At 44.7% G+C, this 15,168-nt stretch overlaps 2 protein-coding genes across 5 annotated transcripts in view; both read right to left on the reverse strand.

Annotated features, from left to right (window-relative positions):
- Window positions 1–13,915, reverse strand: part of UBOX5 (U-box domain containing 5) — a 32,928-nt gene extending 19,013 nt beyond the window's left edge. For 2 of the 3 annotated variants that reach the window (XM_060124931.1, XM_060124929.1), the window contains exon 1: window positions 12,160–12,270. The gene's annotated coding sequence lies outside the window, so the exon portion shown is untranslated. Of the gene's footprint in view, window positions 1–12,159; window positions 12,271–13,788 lie in introns of those variants that run through there. The other variant, XM_060124930.1, reaches the window with a different exon arrangement.
- FASTKD5 (FAST kinase domains 5) lies at window positions 2,562–13,916 on the reverse strand. 2 transcript variants are annotated; one of them, XM_060124919.1, is made up of 2 exons: window positions 13,789–13,916; window positions 2,562–5,043 (listed from the first exon to the last, which is right to left on the reverse strand). In XM_060124919.1, exon 2 carries the CDS (start codon window positions 5,004–5,006, stop codon window positions 2,562–2,564), a length of 2,445 nt encoding a protein of 814 aa, XP_059980902.1. In that variant the 5' UTR covers window positions 5,007–5,043; window positions 13,789–13,916. The 2 variants fall into 2 exon arrangements, with proteins under 2 accessions (XP_059980902.1, XP_059980901.1); XM_060124918.1 differs by lacking the exon at window positions 13,789–13,916 and adding an exon at window positions 12,160–12,270.
- Between the last annotated feature and the right edge of the window lie 1,252 nt (window positions 13,917–15,168).

A 15,168-nucleotide genomic window follows, 5' to 3' on the forward strand; every position in this document is an offset into this window, starting at 1 on the left:
TCAGTTCTTGCCTTAATTGCTCTCTCCCTAGCAACTGACTATACAAACCCCTTCCTTCTTGAAATACTCTTTACCCTTGGCTTCTGTGCAGTGAAAGGTTAACTCAGCAGGTTTGGGGTATTCAAGTCTTGCACATTCCAAAGAAACTTCACCAAGTCCTGGGATATAATCTCTAAGCCTTTGGAACACTGTGCCTGATAAGACTGTTTTATATACATCTAGGACCTCGGGCCACACCAGATAGTTTACATTAACAAAGTAATTTATGGTGGGAGCCTTGTGTCATGCTGTATAAGCTGGACCTCTGGAGGGGTTGGGGACTGAGTAACTAAGGTCAGCCATGTGGGCACTCACTCCATGTCTACACGACTGACCCCAAATAACAACCCTGCACACCAAGACTCAGGTGAGCTTCCCTGACTGGCAATATCTGTACATATTGGCAAACATCATTGTTGGGATGAATTAAGAGCAGACTGTATGTCTCCACTGGACAAGGACAACTGAAAGCTTGTGACTGGCCTCTCCTAGACTCTACACTATGTGCCTTTTCCTTTGCTGATTTTAATCTGTATCCTTTCACTATAATAAACCATAACTCTAAGTTTTTCTTAGTTTTGTGAATCATTCTAGTGAAAGTGGTTTTGGGGAGCCCAGACTTACTTCTATGCCCCTATTTTTTCCTAAGTCTGATTATCTGTTCCTTTCCTGCCTTTATCACTGGATCCCTTTGCTTTGCCCTCCCTATAAATTCTGGTATTCTACTCTTGGTCATCTTTTCCCCTCCCTACCTGCAATAACCTACTTTCCACCTGTCCTAGGAAATTTCACTCATGGTTCTGCCATCTGACCTCATGCCCACTTGAGACCCCAGCCTGGACCCTTCTGCCTAGAGGCCCATCTCAGCATGACCCGGGCAGACTCAGCATTAACTCTGTACCCAAACACATCTCCTGCTTTAGTCTCAATTTTAGTTGCTGACTCGCTATCAATCTAGGCACTAAAATCATCATTCCCCAAACTGATCAATTAGCAAGTATTGATCTTTTTCCCCTTCCAAACATCTCTGAAATTTAAACTTTCCATTCCCATAATTTGGGCCTTCATTGTCTCTCACATGAGCTCTTGCACACATTTGTGAAATATTCTCCCTGATTGATCTCACACACCCCCACCACTCAATCTAGTTCTACCCTGCTTTTTACCTAACGTTTCTAAAACATGAATCTCTCCAATTACTCCCCGACTTAGATCCTTTAGAGGCACTCTAGCCCCTGTAAACCTAGGCTCTTTAGCAAGGCCATAAGGCTTGTGACCCAGATATTCTCTCTTTCTAGCCCCACCCTCTGCCTTCCTTCTACCCCCAACTCTCCAGCAATGCCTAACCACTCTAAATTCCCTGACCACACTCACTAAACATTATTATGTCCCAGGACCCATTCTAGGCACTGCAGATAAATTCTAGACAAAGTTAACTCAAGGAGCTACCTTCCAACAGGGAAACCAGTAAGTAAATAAAGAATAATTTCTGATACTGCTGAATGCAATGAGGATAATGAAGCTGAAGGTGATAGAGCATGATCAAAGGCCAATGGGGTAATTTTAGTTAGCATGGATGGGGAAATGACTTTTGAGAGGAAACCTAAATAATGGTGGGAGGAGTCCATTTTAAAACAAATTCTCATAGACCCCAAGTGTTTATAAAAGTTACCTGTATCAAGTTTCTTACATATATATAATCTTCTTATGCTTGTGGCTCTAATACAAACCTGAAGCCCCCTAGACTACCTATTATGGGAGTAATACATTTCCTTCTTGTCAGAGCTACTTGCCATGAAAAACATTCTGCCTGGTCATCAGATTTGGGAACCACTGGCCCAACAGGCACTCATGTAATTCTACTCTTCTAGGTCCAATTTTAAGGAGAAAATATCCTTGGGAGTGGGGCGAGGAGGGATTATATAAGAGAAGTAGAAATGCAGACAAGGGAGCTAAGAGGAAGGTAAGGTAATTCTGAAATGGCTCTTTGAAACAGGAAGAACGAGCAACTAACGACAACCAATCAAATCTAAACGAAAATGAAAAGGACTTTAATTTCAGAGGGTGTGAAGAAAACATGAATGGGGGAAAAATGGTGAAATGTAAGTGAAGCTGTAAAAGATTCTTACTTAAAACAAAGTATAAGAAAATCACTTATTTAAAATGAGCTTTAGACAATGCCTGACTACACTTCTGTCCTAAAAATTCAAAATAACCATGAGATGAGGCCGGTAAACTGAAAGGAAAATGAGATAGGAGTTACTTGACCATAAGACATTTTAAGATGTTTATTATTTACCTGCACAAATTAACAGAAACTTATACAACTGAACCAGGTTACAATTAATTCACAGTAACTAACGCATGCTAGCTTCTATCTGCCACAGACAAGAACACAACCAAGTCTCCTCAACAGATGATTTTATTACCAAATCTACATTCTGGCTTTTATAACTGTTTCACAACACCTGGCACAGTGCACATCTACAGCATTTATGACTAGAAATGACCCTGAAGGCCCTTCAGAGAGCAGAGGTGAACACTTTCTCATGGAGAAAGGCCAGCTTTTCTAAGCGAGTTCGTTTCAGTAGTGGGAGCCATTCCCAGTGAGATAACTCCACCACATGATATCCAAGCTGATTCAGCTGCCGCCTCTTCATATTATGTAGTCCAAGCAGATCCCTGGAACCATAGCAATACTGGTTCTTGTTTGTTAACTGAATAGCCAGCTTCACTTGTGGGACCTGCCTGCAGGCCGGGGGACACAGGCCAGCCATCTCCATGGCCTCCAATCTGTCTGCCGTATTGCAAAGGGAGCCCCCCATAGGTATGGCCGCCTCCTCCTCTAAGTTCATGGGCTGCTGCCCACTGTCTGACTCAGTTTCCCCCTGCAAATGCCCTCCTGATTTCCCTTTTAGTAGCTGATTCATCAAATCATCTGTAAGGCTGATTCCCACATGCTTAAGCCTTAATTTGGCTACATCTTCAGTTGGTGTGGCTTCTCTGTTAAAAGGTAATGGCTTCATGTTACCATCAAGCTGAACCTCTAAATCAGAAGATCGGGTATGAGGCAAAATCATATGGTGTTTGACATACTGGGGCCCACCCAACATGGTCTCAAGTAAAAAGAGAGCTTCTAGGAATTCAGGCTTTGAGTTCATATCCTTCCTTGCTAAATTCCACAGCATTTCCAATGCCTTTTGCTGAAGGTGAGAACTAAGACGATTGCCTCTGTAATCTGGACACTCAATGCCAACTGTACCATCAAGAGTATAAAGCTCCTTGGTGACCTCAAACTTACTTCTCTCTTGAGCTAACCTGACAAACCCTGGACTCAAAGCGAAATCTATGAGCTCTATTGGAAAGTACTCAGAAAATGCCAGGCCCAGCAGGCAGGTGAGCAGGTGTTCTGGGTATCGGTTGAACTCAGGCATCTTTCTGTGAATCTCATTTATCAGGCTAGAATAAAACTCTTCTGCATTGGGTGGCTTATAATTCAGAGTTCCAAATGACCACAGAATCTTGGCAACATCTTTACTTCGACAGTATGCTACCCTAGGAGGCAAAGAAGCAGCTACAGCATTCATTACTCCTTCATCCAGGATGCGTAAGGCCGAGCAGGCAAGAGTCAGGTGCATGACACCTTGAACTCCCAGGGAAGGAATTCGCTGAGGAGCAATCTGTCCAAACTGCTTCATGAAATTTACGTGATCCACATGAGTGAAACGGAACATTTTAAGAATATTCACTAAGGCATAACTACTCAGATGCTGCATGTCAGCACAAGCCAGGTCTCCAATTTTCCGCATGACAAATTCAGAGAGACTACTACTAGATTTAAAAAACCCCAAACAGATTGTACCAACCTCCTCTAAATTAATCAAATCTATATACTTGAGGATTAATGATTCCAATTTTTTCATTAGGTCCTGGGGTGCCTGACGACTTTCACCTATAATATAAATTAAGTGAATCAGCTGGGACAAGGATAGCTCTTTCCAGTGCAAATTAAGATAACTAAAAAAGATTTTTAAAAACCGAGGTACTCTGCGGCCCAAGTACCGCCAGAGGTCAGCCACCAAGAGAAGTTGATCCAGACTCACCTCCCATACCTTATGGCAAAATTTGGTTTCAAACACATCTAGCATTGAATGGGAATGAGGAATTCCTAAACTGACAAAGGCTTTCAAAATACTGATCAGATCTGGGGCATCAAAGAGATTTATGTTTTTCACACTCAGCTGGCAGAGCAGAGCAAAGCTGGCACTGGACAGCAAAACAGGATGCTGCTCTGCAGGCAAAGAGCTCAGCTTACAAAAATAGTCAGCAATAATTTGAGGCTGGAGATTATCTTGATAAACTGTGACTTTGTGCAAAATTAGTTCACCTTCTGAAACAGACAGGGGCTGACAAGTCTCAGACCTGTTATAGCTGTGAAGCTGGTATTCTGGTCTTAGCTGTAGGAAAACTCGAGGGTCTTCAAAGGAATCAAAAGTTTCTACATCCTCTTCATCAACTCTCATGGCCCTGGGTGAGCCCGGCTTCAACGTGCTGGCCTTAGAGGCAGAAGCCCTGCTGAATTCCAAACCGGGGAGGGTACTGCTAATTGTCAGAATTCTCCCAGAAGCAGAGGTGCTACAAATGTTAACTTTTTTGGCAGGATGGCAGAGGCTGTTTTCTGGAGAGTCCTGTCCTTTGCGCCATGTGCAGCTTCTCATATTCCAACATGCCACACTTTGGGTTGCAATGTAGGTAAAAGGATTGCAAAAAGCTCGATATCTTAAAGGTTTTAACAGCTTGAGAGTGGCTGCCATTCTGGTGTCAGAACTGATCATTTTGGCAGTCAGAACACAGTCCTCACTGGTTTGACCAAGCAATTTCTTGTTTACATGGTTCTTGATTAGAGCTGGAGGAGAAGGCATTCCACAGAAACTGCCTGGAAATCTTCGGCATATCACAAGAGCCATGGATCACAAATGACTGGGCCAGAATTGGTGCCAGATACTGAAAGAAGGGCAGATGAAGAGTAAGTGGCTTCCACCTATCATAATACCAAAACTTACACACTATAAAAAATGGATTAAAACTACACCACTGTCCACTCAAGTAAATTCAATGCTGGTGAACGCCCAAACCACAAGACAGCATACATCAAGGATAAACCCCATGTATCTTGCGTAAAGGCACAGGAAAGCCCCAAACCCAGGGTACTATTGGGCAGTTCTTCGGACTGCTCCTCAGTCTGAACTTCCTTTGTCCTCTGGACAGACTTCCTTTATGCTTAGAAACAGCTGTTCCACTAACATCCAACAGGAAGGAGGCAGGCAGATTTCCAAAAAGAAAGCTGGGAACAAAAGTGAGCAATGTATTCCACCTCTTTGATATCAACACATAAAGAGCACACTTGGAGAATAAGAAAGTTGGTAAAAGCTGCCATACTAACAGCTAAAGTAAAAAGTGGGATTTGGGGTAAAGTTTAATTAATTATACCCACAACAACCTTCCCTGTTCCTCCTTTTGATTACAGAATTTGGTTGTTCTAATGCTGCTCCTGTACCTCTTAGAAGATGCCTATCCTCCTTCCAGACCTCTCCAGTCTAAATCACTAACACAGAGTAGTCATGTACTTGGGAAGTAAACTCAAAAACTCACTCACAAGGAATGAAATTGTGCCATTTGCAGACATGGATAGACCTAGAGACTGTCATACAGAGTGAATTAAGTCAGAAAGAGAAAAACAAATATCATATAATATAGCTTATATGTGGAATCTAGAAAAAATGGTACAGATGAACTTATCTGCAAAGAAGAAATAGAGACACAGACGTAGAGAACAAATGTATGGATACCAAGGGTGGGGAGTGGGATGAATTGGGATTGAGATTGACATATATACACTACTATGCATAAAATAGATAACTAATGAGAACCTACTGTACAGCACAGGGAACTCTACTCAGTGCTCTGTGGTGACCTAAATGGGAAGGAAAACTAAAAAAGAGGGGATGTATGTATATGTATAACTGATTCACTTTGCTGTACAACAGAAACACAGCATTGTAAAGCAACGATACTCCAATAAAAAATAAAAAACTCACCCACTTTGGTTGGGGAGGGCAGAAGGCCCAGGCCCTACTCACTGTCAATTCATGGGTGGGACACAAAGAGCATCTCAAAGCTGGGCTCAGGGAGCACCAATTCATGCAACTGCCCTGCTGACAAGGGGACAGCACAGCTTTCCTCTGGAGGAGGCAGATTAGCAATGCTTCCAGTGAGTCAGGTGTTGATTATCCTGCCTGTGAGCAGCCCAAGTCCCATTTTTCTCCTATAGTAGAAACCATGAGAGGCTATGAAAATGACTCTGCTGTACTCTTGCTTTCAATGTTTATTGTCTTTCCCTCCACTTGAGAAATACCAAGGCCCAACAAAGAAAACCCAGGGAGCCCTAAGCTGCCAAGATATGGACCAGACAGGGCTCTTGCTGCAGAAAATCCCATGAGTGTTCTGAGGGTGCCAGAATGACTTTCTGAAATGCCTAAGCAACTCCCGTCAGTCCCTGCCTTCCAGAGCCCACAGCATAAGAAATAGAGGACTGCAGGGCAGGCCAGTAGCTTTTTTCAGGTAGCCCAGCTACACAGGCTTCTCTGGATGGCAGAAATGTATGCTCTAATTTCTTTGTGAACCAGAACGGAATTCTCTCATGCCAAATCTTTATACGCTTGGTTTCTTACTGTGGCCTGGGGACCATTCTGCCCACTATGTTTCAATCTGTGGGTCCAGATGCTATAGATCAGGTGTTAGCAAACTATGGCTCAGAGCCCAAATCCAGCCCTCCATCTGTTTTGTTTTTTTTTTAAATTTTTTTAAATTTATTTTTATTTTTGGCTGCGTTGGGTCTTCGTTGCTGCGTGTGGGCTTTCTCTAGTTGTGGCGAGCGGGGGCTACTCTTCGTTGCAGTGCGTGGGCTTCTCATTGCGGTGGATTCTCTTGTTGCAGAGCACGGGCTCTAGGCGTGCAGGCTTCAGTAGTTGTGGCGCACGGGCTTAGCTGCTCCGCGGCATGTGGGATCTTCCCGGACCAGGGCTCGAACCTGTGTCCCCTGCACTGGCGGGCAGATTCTTAACCACTGCGCCACCAGGGAAGTCCCCTTCCATCTGTTTTTCTAAGTAAAGTTTTATCGGAACATAGCCAGGCCATTTGTTAAATATTGTCTATGGCTGCTTTCTCACTACAAGAGCAGAGTTGAGTAATTTTGGCAGAGAATATATGGCCTGCAAAGCATAAAATATTTACTATCTGGCCCTTTACAGAAAAAGTTTGCTATAGACCATTAGCTTACTCCTATGAATGCATATGGCCCACTTTTTAAAAATTAGAAAACATCAGAAAAACAGTACTGAAATAAATTTTTCTTTAACACTTAGATGATAATTAAAGATTTATGCCTCAAAATAGTCACTAGGAATCTCAATTAATATTGCAGCACAGGCATGGTGGGAACAAAGGAGAGAGCAATTAATGGAACTCTTCAGCTGACAGGGCTTTTAAGAATACCTGTTTCAGAGGACTTCCCTGGTGGTCCAGTGGTTAAGAATCCACCTTCCAATGGAGGGGATGTGGGTTCGATCCCTGGTCGGGGAACTAAGATCCCACATGCCGCAGGGCAACTAAGCCCGCATGCTGCAACTACTGAGCCCGCACACTCTGGAGCCTGCGTGCCACAACTAGAGAGAAGCCTGCACACCGCAATGCCCACATGCCACAACAAAGGTCCTGCGTGCTGCAACTGAGACCTGACGCAGCCAAATAAATAAATATTAAAAAAAAAAAAAGAAAGAATACCTGTTTCGGAACCTGGAATCTAAATTTAATTCAACACAACGTGCAACTAAAGCAATTGTTCAAAGTCCTTCTTCTCATCTTGGGAACTAGATCTGAAGAAATAACTTAAAAAAAAAAAAAAGACAAAAAAAATTTTTTTAAGAGGATTCCCTGGTGGCGCGGTGGTTGAGAGTCCGCCTGCCGATGCAGGGGACACGGGTTCGTGCCCCGATCCGGGAGGATCCCACATGCCGTGGAGTGGCTGGGCCCGGGAGCCATGGCCGCTGGGCCTGCGCGTCTGGAGCCTGTGTTCCGCGGCGGGAGAGGCCACAACAGTGAGAGGCCCGCGTACCGCAAAAAAAAAAAAATTTTTTAACAATAGCAAAAAAACTGAAAACCCATTATGTCTCTCCAGAATGAGGAGGGTGATTTACACAATAAGTGTGTGTCAGGCATCCACTCATGAAAAAGTACATACAAATAGTCAGTGGAACAAACAGAACACAACAAGTGCCATCACTTAAAATACACTGGGTTGGCCAAAAAGTTCATTCGGGTTTTTCCAAATGAACTTTTATAAAAGGAAAGTAACTATGTAGCTTCTTTGTTGGGAGACTTTCTGCTACACCTTTGATAAATTCACTTTTTTTTCCTTTTTATTGGGGTTAAAACTGTTAAATAGAAGAGTACATGGATTAATTTAACAAATACTTTTATAAATAATATAATTTTAAAAGCACATTAAATAATTTAAGTTACTGCAATTAATACTACCTAAGAGTACTTAATGAGATTACTGTATGTGGTCCTGAAATGAACAAAAGAACCACGTGGAACATCATTTGACTGGTGTAGATCCAGTGTTTCGAACTGATGTGGCTCTTTTTGATACAGGCTAAGGGACTTCCCTGCTGGTCCAGTGATAAGACTTCACGCGTCCAACGCAGGGGGGCGCGGGTTCGATCCCTGGTCTGGGAACTAAGATTCCACATGCTGTGCGGCACAGCCAAAAAAAAAAAATACAGGCTACGTCCCAAGATGGAAATAACAAGAGCCACAATTGTCTCAGGGTCTCCACTGTGGCAAGCCTTGAATGAGCTGCTTTATCTGCATCAGTTCCAATCCTTACAACTTTTCTGTAAGGTAAGTTTTATTATCTCCATACTGTTGATAAGTAAAAAGAGTCTTCACAAGATTAAGAAACCTGCTGAAGATTACACAGCCAAGGGACAGAATGGGGTTTGACATCACATCAAAGATTATCTGATTCCAAAACCCACATTGCTAGTGTATTGGAGAGACAAGAAGGGGAGTCAGATTCCAGACAGGGGTGTGGAGGGGACCCCAAACAATCTATACGGTTTCCAGGTGCCAGGAAGCTAGAGGACTAGAACTGGGTGAGCCCAAAAGCCCCTCGTACCTCTAATAGTGTAAGATCCTAGCTATCACTAGTATATACTACTTATAAAAAGAACAAAAAGAAAATCTCAAAGACCAAAATCTACATGAAGGAATGAGTTTACAAGATGCCCCAGTATCGGGCTTTCCTGGTGGCGCAGTGGTTGGGAGTCCGCCTGCCGATGCAGGGGACACAGGTTCGTGCCCTGGTCCGGGAAGATCCCACATGCCGCGGAGCGGCTGGGCCCGTGAGCAATGGCCGCTGAGCCTGCGCATCCGGAGCCTGTGCTCCGCAACGGGAGAGACCACAACAGTGAGAGGCCCGCATACCGCAGAAAAAAAAACAAAAACAAAAACAAGATGCCCCAGTATTAAGGTAAAGAGAACTATAATTGAAGTTTATACATAAGTTCAACATAGAAGGGAAGTAAAGGGAAATCCCAGGATAATGATGAAGATCCCAGGACTACAGCTGTGAGCAGACACAAAGAGCAACTAGTTTATGCTGGAGGAGATGGATATTACATAGGAGAGAAGATTTACATTTCTGATGGGTAATCTGAGGATGAACAAGTAATAGGTAGATGGAAAACCAAGCCAATAACAGCAACAAAAATGATTAATTCCAAACAACACAAAAAAGTTGTACAAGACAGAAAATGTTATATTACTCTCCTTACTCAGCTGTAAACAATATTTACATAATCTTACTTATATAAACCTTGAATATCTGCCTCACCAAAAATTATGAGCAACCTATGTTGGGACATTAAAGGGAGGGGAAGTGGGGTAGAAGAAAACTGAGTAGTGATACAAGAGACCTAGAGCATCAAAGTCCATAACAAAGAAGTCAAGAGATTTTATAGACATAGATATATCCTAGAAATCAAGAAATAGAAACACAAATGTTATTTAGAAATACACCAATGAATGCCAAAAGAAACAGGCAAATAGTTGAAAAGTGACTCTGGGTAACAAAAATGGAGGGAGAAAAGAAAGGAAATTAATTTTAGTGTTATAAGATCTGTCAAACTATTTGCCTTCTTTTTTTTTTTTTTTTGGCAGCGCTGCATGGCTTGTGGAATCTTAGTTCCTGGACCAGGGACTGAACCTGTGCCCTCAGCAGTGAAAGTGCAGAGTCCTAACCACTGGGCCACCAGGGAATTCAACTACATAAGCCATGTATTTTTTTTCTTAATAAATTTATTTATTTATTTATTTTTGGCTGCATTGGATCCTCGTTGCTGCACACGGACTTTCTTTTAGTTGTGGCGAGTGAGGTCTACTCTTTGTTGTGGTGTGCATGCCTCTCATTGCGGTGGCTTCTCTTGTTGCGCAGCACGGGCTCTAGGCGCGTGGGCTTCAGTGGTTGTGGCGCATGGGCTCAGTAGTTCTGGCTCACAGGCTCTAGAGCACAGGCTCAATAGTTGTGGCACATGGGCTTAGTTGCTCCGCAGCATTTGGGATCTTCCCAGACCAGGGCTCGAACCCATGTCCCCTGCATCAGCAGGTGGATTCTTAACTGCTGCGCCACCAGGGAAGCCCCAAGCCATGTATTTTTAATTTAAAAACTTAAATTTACAAAATGCATGTTCTAACAGGAAATTAAAGTGTTCTTCAAGAAGACAATCAGGGACTTCTCTGGTGGTCCAGTGGGTAAGACTCCGCGCTGCCAATGTAAGGGGCCCACGTTCCATCCCTGGTCGGGGAACTAGATCCCACATGCCGCAACGAAGATCCCACATGCTGCAACTAAGACCCAGTGCAGCCAAAATAAATAAATAAAAATGAATATTAAAAAAAAAAAGACAATCAGTGGATAGAGAAAGCAACCTTGGGACTTCCCTGGTGGTGCAGCGGTTGGGAGTCTGCCTGCCAATGCAGGGGACATGGGTTCAAGCCCTGGTCCTGGAGGATCCCACATGCCGCAGAGCGGCTGAGCCTGTGCACCACAACTGCTGACCCTGCCCTCTGGAGCTCTCGAGCCACAACTACTGGGCCTGTGTGCCACAACTGTTGAGGCCCGCGCGCCTGGAGCCCATGCTCCGCAACAGGAGAAGCCACTGCGTGAGAGGCGCGTGCACTGCAACGAGGAACGGCCCTCGCTCGCTGCAACTGGAGGGAGCCTGCGTGCAGCAACGAGGACCCAACACAGCCAAAAAATATTAAATAAATAAATAAATTTTTTTTTTTAAAAAAAGAAAGAAACCTACATACTCAAGGAAAATGCTGAAAAGTTATTTCTAGTACAAGCACTTCCTATTGTCTGTAGAACTTCTCTGTGGATGCCCAGTAACAGAACGATGACAAAATAAATAATCTTAGAGCCATGCAGAGTGAAATTGCAAATGGCAAACAGCAGCTACTCACTTTTTCACCATGTAACTTTTAGCACAACTGTATAGACACCATATCTATGTATAGAGATCTGAAATATAACCACTTCAGAAGCTGGGTATTAAGTACTGTGGAGAAGGAAAGGGAAGAAACACAAGGAAGATACAGAACCAATAAAGCAGAAGAGTGGGGGGAAAAGGCAATACAAAATAGAGGAGGCCAGAATGTTTTTCCCAGATAGAGAAAAATATAGCTGAGAGTTAGTTCCTCCTTACGTAAGGGCTCCCAAACAATCCATAAGAAAGCTGGAAAGAGAACACTATGAGATGCCCAATCAATAACTCCCGATGTCTCCTCTAAAGGTTCAAATTTATGTGACATCATTTCACAAAACCCCTTTCCTAGTTAAGTGCCCCAAGGATACTCTCCTTCCCATCTCCTCTTTAGGGGTCCTAAAGAACCAGAGTGGAGCCTCAGAGACCACTGGACCAACCATGGCTGTTCTGAAAGGCACTGCCCAAACCACCCTGAATGATGTGATTTCACAAGAGTGAGAAATCTTACCTTTCCACCTTCCAGGTACAGGTCTGAGCAAGGCCGAATAGCTTCGTTTTAAACTACAGTCCAGAAGTTAGAGGAGGGGAGCCAGGCGGAGGAAGGCAGCCATGCTAACTGTAGATTAAGTATATGACACCCTCAGCATATTCAATTTACCAGTTACCGGATCTCATCCCTTAATTCTGATTTGATTCTTTTGCTAGAAAAATTTAACCCACTTATATCCTGATAAAATTACCACAAATAAATGGATACTTCAAACTCCATTTTTGTTTTAGCAAATAATATGTTGAGTAGCCCTGAGAATTAAAATAGCAAAAAACGAACTGCCTCTAGGCACTGCAGTCTACGAGAAGATTGACAAAAATCCCAACATGTAAACTACGTGCACCCACAACCATGTGAAAAAATTTCCAAATAAACAGTCCAAGTACCTATCACTGTTAGCACAACCGAACATTTGGCTTTATCTGTTTTCCTAGATTTGCAAGGCTGCACAGTATAGTATCTCAGACAAGTGAAGGGGAAGCATCAGAATTCTTTGGTATCAAAGTTGACTTATTTGCATGATGAATGACAAGGCTTTGTTGGGGACCAGGAAAAATAAACCAAGGAATGGGGAAGAAAATCATACTGACAAATTAGATGTGCATAACTGCCAAAAACCTCACTTTCTCAGCTGTCTTATGCAGCACAGAGTCTTTAGGTTTTATTCTGGTCTACCAGGCAGAAGCAAATTCATCCCAGAGCTTGCCCAAGGCCATTCAGAGCAGTGAGTCACAGAATCTAGGTGACCGTTCTTACTATTCACAAAGTGTGAGCAAAGTGCAGAAAACATAAATTCAGGTTCCAGCAGCAACAAATGACTAAAGCACAAAACATTAGCCATGTTGGTGCTAAAGCACTTGGCTCCAGCTCCACAGGATGAAGCACCGTCCAAGGGTCTGCAGTGAGTGGGCAATGAAGCATCACCCGAGAAGGCCCATGCACGTAACTGGTATGGAGAGGGCCCAAAGCTCCCTGAGTCAGGAAAGAAGAGCTGTGTCATGATTTGTACGGAAAGAGAAATGGCAATTATTTTTCTTTTCCCTGGAGAGAAAAAAGGGAGGGGGACATCAATAACACCCTTAGACTTGTGCAACCAGAAACTATCTGTTAAAAAATGGGGAAAGGGTATATATCGTAGTGATATTTACTGAAGACTCAACCTCTCCCAGGTACTGAGCAAAATGCCGCAAGGCCTTGCTGCTCAAAGTGCGGCCTGCGGAGCAGCGGCATCAGCCTCACCTGGAAACTGGTGAGAAACGCTGAATCTCAGGCCCCACCCCAGACTTACAGAATCCGAACCTCCAGATTCCAGTGAATCGCATGCAGATTGAAGTGTGATAAGAGAAGCGGCAGAATATCTCACTACGCTCTCACAAAAGACCTGTGAAGCAAGTACTGTTATCATCTCCGTCTCACAGAGGAAAACTCAAGGTTCAGGTAAGCAGCCTGCCAAAGGCCACAGAACTCCGGGTCGCCGAGGTTCTCCCTAGAGCCGGGCCTTGGACAGGTGCCCGCAGCCCGCGCCGGGAAGCGCAGCCCAGCTCGGCAGAGAGCGCCGCCGCCTCCTCTCTGGCCGCCGTCACTCACCTGAGCCTGTGGAGCACGGGCGCCGCAACACCAGTCGCCACTCCCGCGAGTGGCCGCGGCTCGGCGACTCCTCCAGCTACCCCCGGGCCGCACAGCCCCACTTCCGGCCAACTGCCCCTTACTTCCGTATGCTGTGCGAGTGACGGGTGCTGCCGAGGCTCAAAAGACTCTGTCAGCGTTTTCCAAAGACGTTTTCCACAGGAAGATGTTGCTGCAGAGACAGGACCTGCGAAGGGAAAACCGCGCTGTGGATGGACGGCTCTGAAAGTCACTGAATAGCCTAGATACAGGTTGGAATCTCAGACCGCTACACAGGGTTTATGGCCTTGGGGAAGTCACGTAAATTCTCTAAGCCAAGTTTCTTATCTGCCCAATGAGGTAATCATGCATTTATAATAGAGATATATCTAGAAAGCGTTCTCAGGAGGAGAGTTAGTGATGGATAGACGAGCCTGTTAGGAGAAATGGATGTGAGGAGCTGGGCTGAAAAGGCCAGAGCTTTGGCAGATGAGCCAGGGTGATCCTCCACCTCCCCAAGTAGGCGGGCTCCCACCTGAGTGGGTATGGGCAACTAGGCAGGGAAGAGACTCTCGAGACTTCCAGGAGGACTTGGCCCCAGACGGCCGTCCCTGGGGGCACTGGAGACGATCAGTGTGATCAGGGTGGTCACACCTTGTCCGTGCTTTGGCTGCTGGTCCGCCCATCCTAAGGGCTGTGAAGGGGACCTGAGAAATGGTGCTCCCTCCAGGGCACCGTCTTGAGAGGGAGGACACTTCACTGCAAGGAGAGGCAAGCCTGGCATCCCAACTCCTGAGCTCTGTGGAGGGCACTGTTTGCCTGGGGGTGAGCATTTTGGGCCCTAGACCACTGACACCACTGCTCAGAGAGGGTTCTCTCACCGGGGCTGGACCAGAGCAAACACTGTGAGTTGCTAATTACGACTCTGTCCTTGCCAGCAGAACCCAGAGAGAGAGCCTAGGCGATGAAATGAACTGTAACGGCTCCTTGGCAGCCACGACAATCCCGTTCCTCTTTGCCAATACTCAATTTCCCAGGCTCCCCTGAAGTGAGAAGAGCATGTGACTCAGTTCCAGCCCACAAAATTTAAAGGGAATGGTGCTGTGAAGCTTCTTGGAAAGCTTTTACTTTCATGATAGAGTGCTGCTGCCTCAGTCACTTCACGCAGCGGTGGCTGCCGCCTTGTGGCATGGAGGGAACATGCAAAAGATGGGAGAGGAGGAGGATGAAAAGTCTAGGTCCTTGATGAACCAACACCTATGACACTTAGAGGATGCTTATGTCCAGACTTTTTGTCAGGTGAGGAAAAATGAACCACTCTGAGGTCCTGTGTATCAGGTTGTGTTACTTGTAGCAGAGTGC

The sequence above is a fragment of the Lagenorhynchus albirostris genome, chromosome 15 (assembly GCF_949774975.1).
Source record: "Lagenorhynchus albirostris chromosome 15, mLagAlb1.1, whole genome shotgun sequence".
In the NCBI taxonomy this organism is placed as follows: domain Eukaryota; kingdom Metazoa; phylum Chordata; class Mammalia; order Artiodactyla; family Delphinidae; genus Lagenorhynchus; species Lagenorhynchus albirostris.

What these genes read in the sequence shown, in the direction of transcription:
- FASTKD5 (XM_060124919.1), bottom strand. Translation starts at nt 5,006, where the DNA reads ATGGCTCTTGTGATATGCCGAAGATTTCCAGGCAGTTTCTGTGGAATG.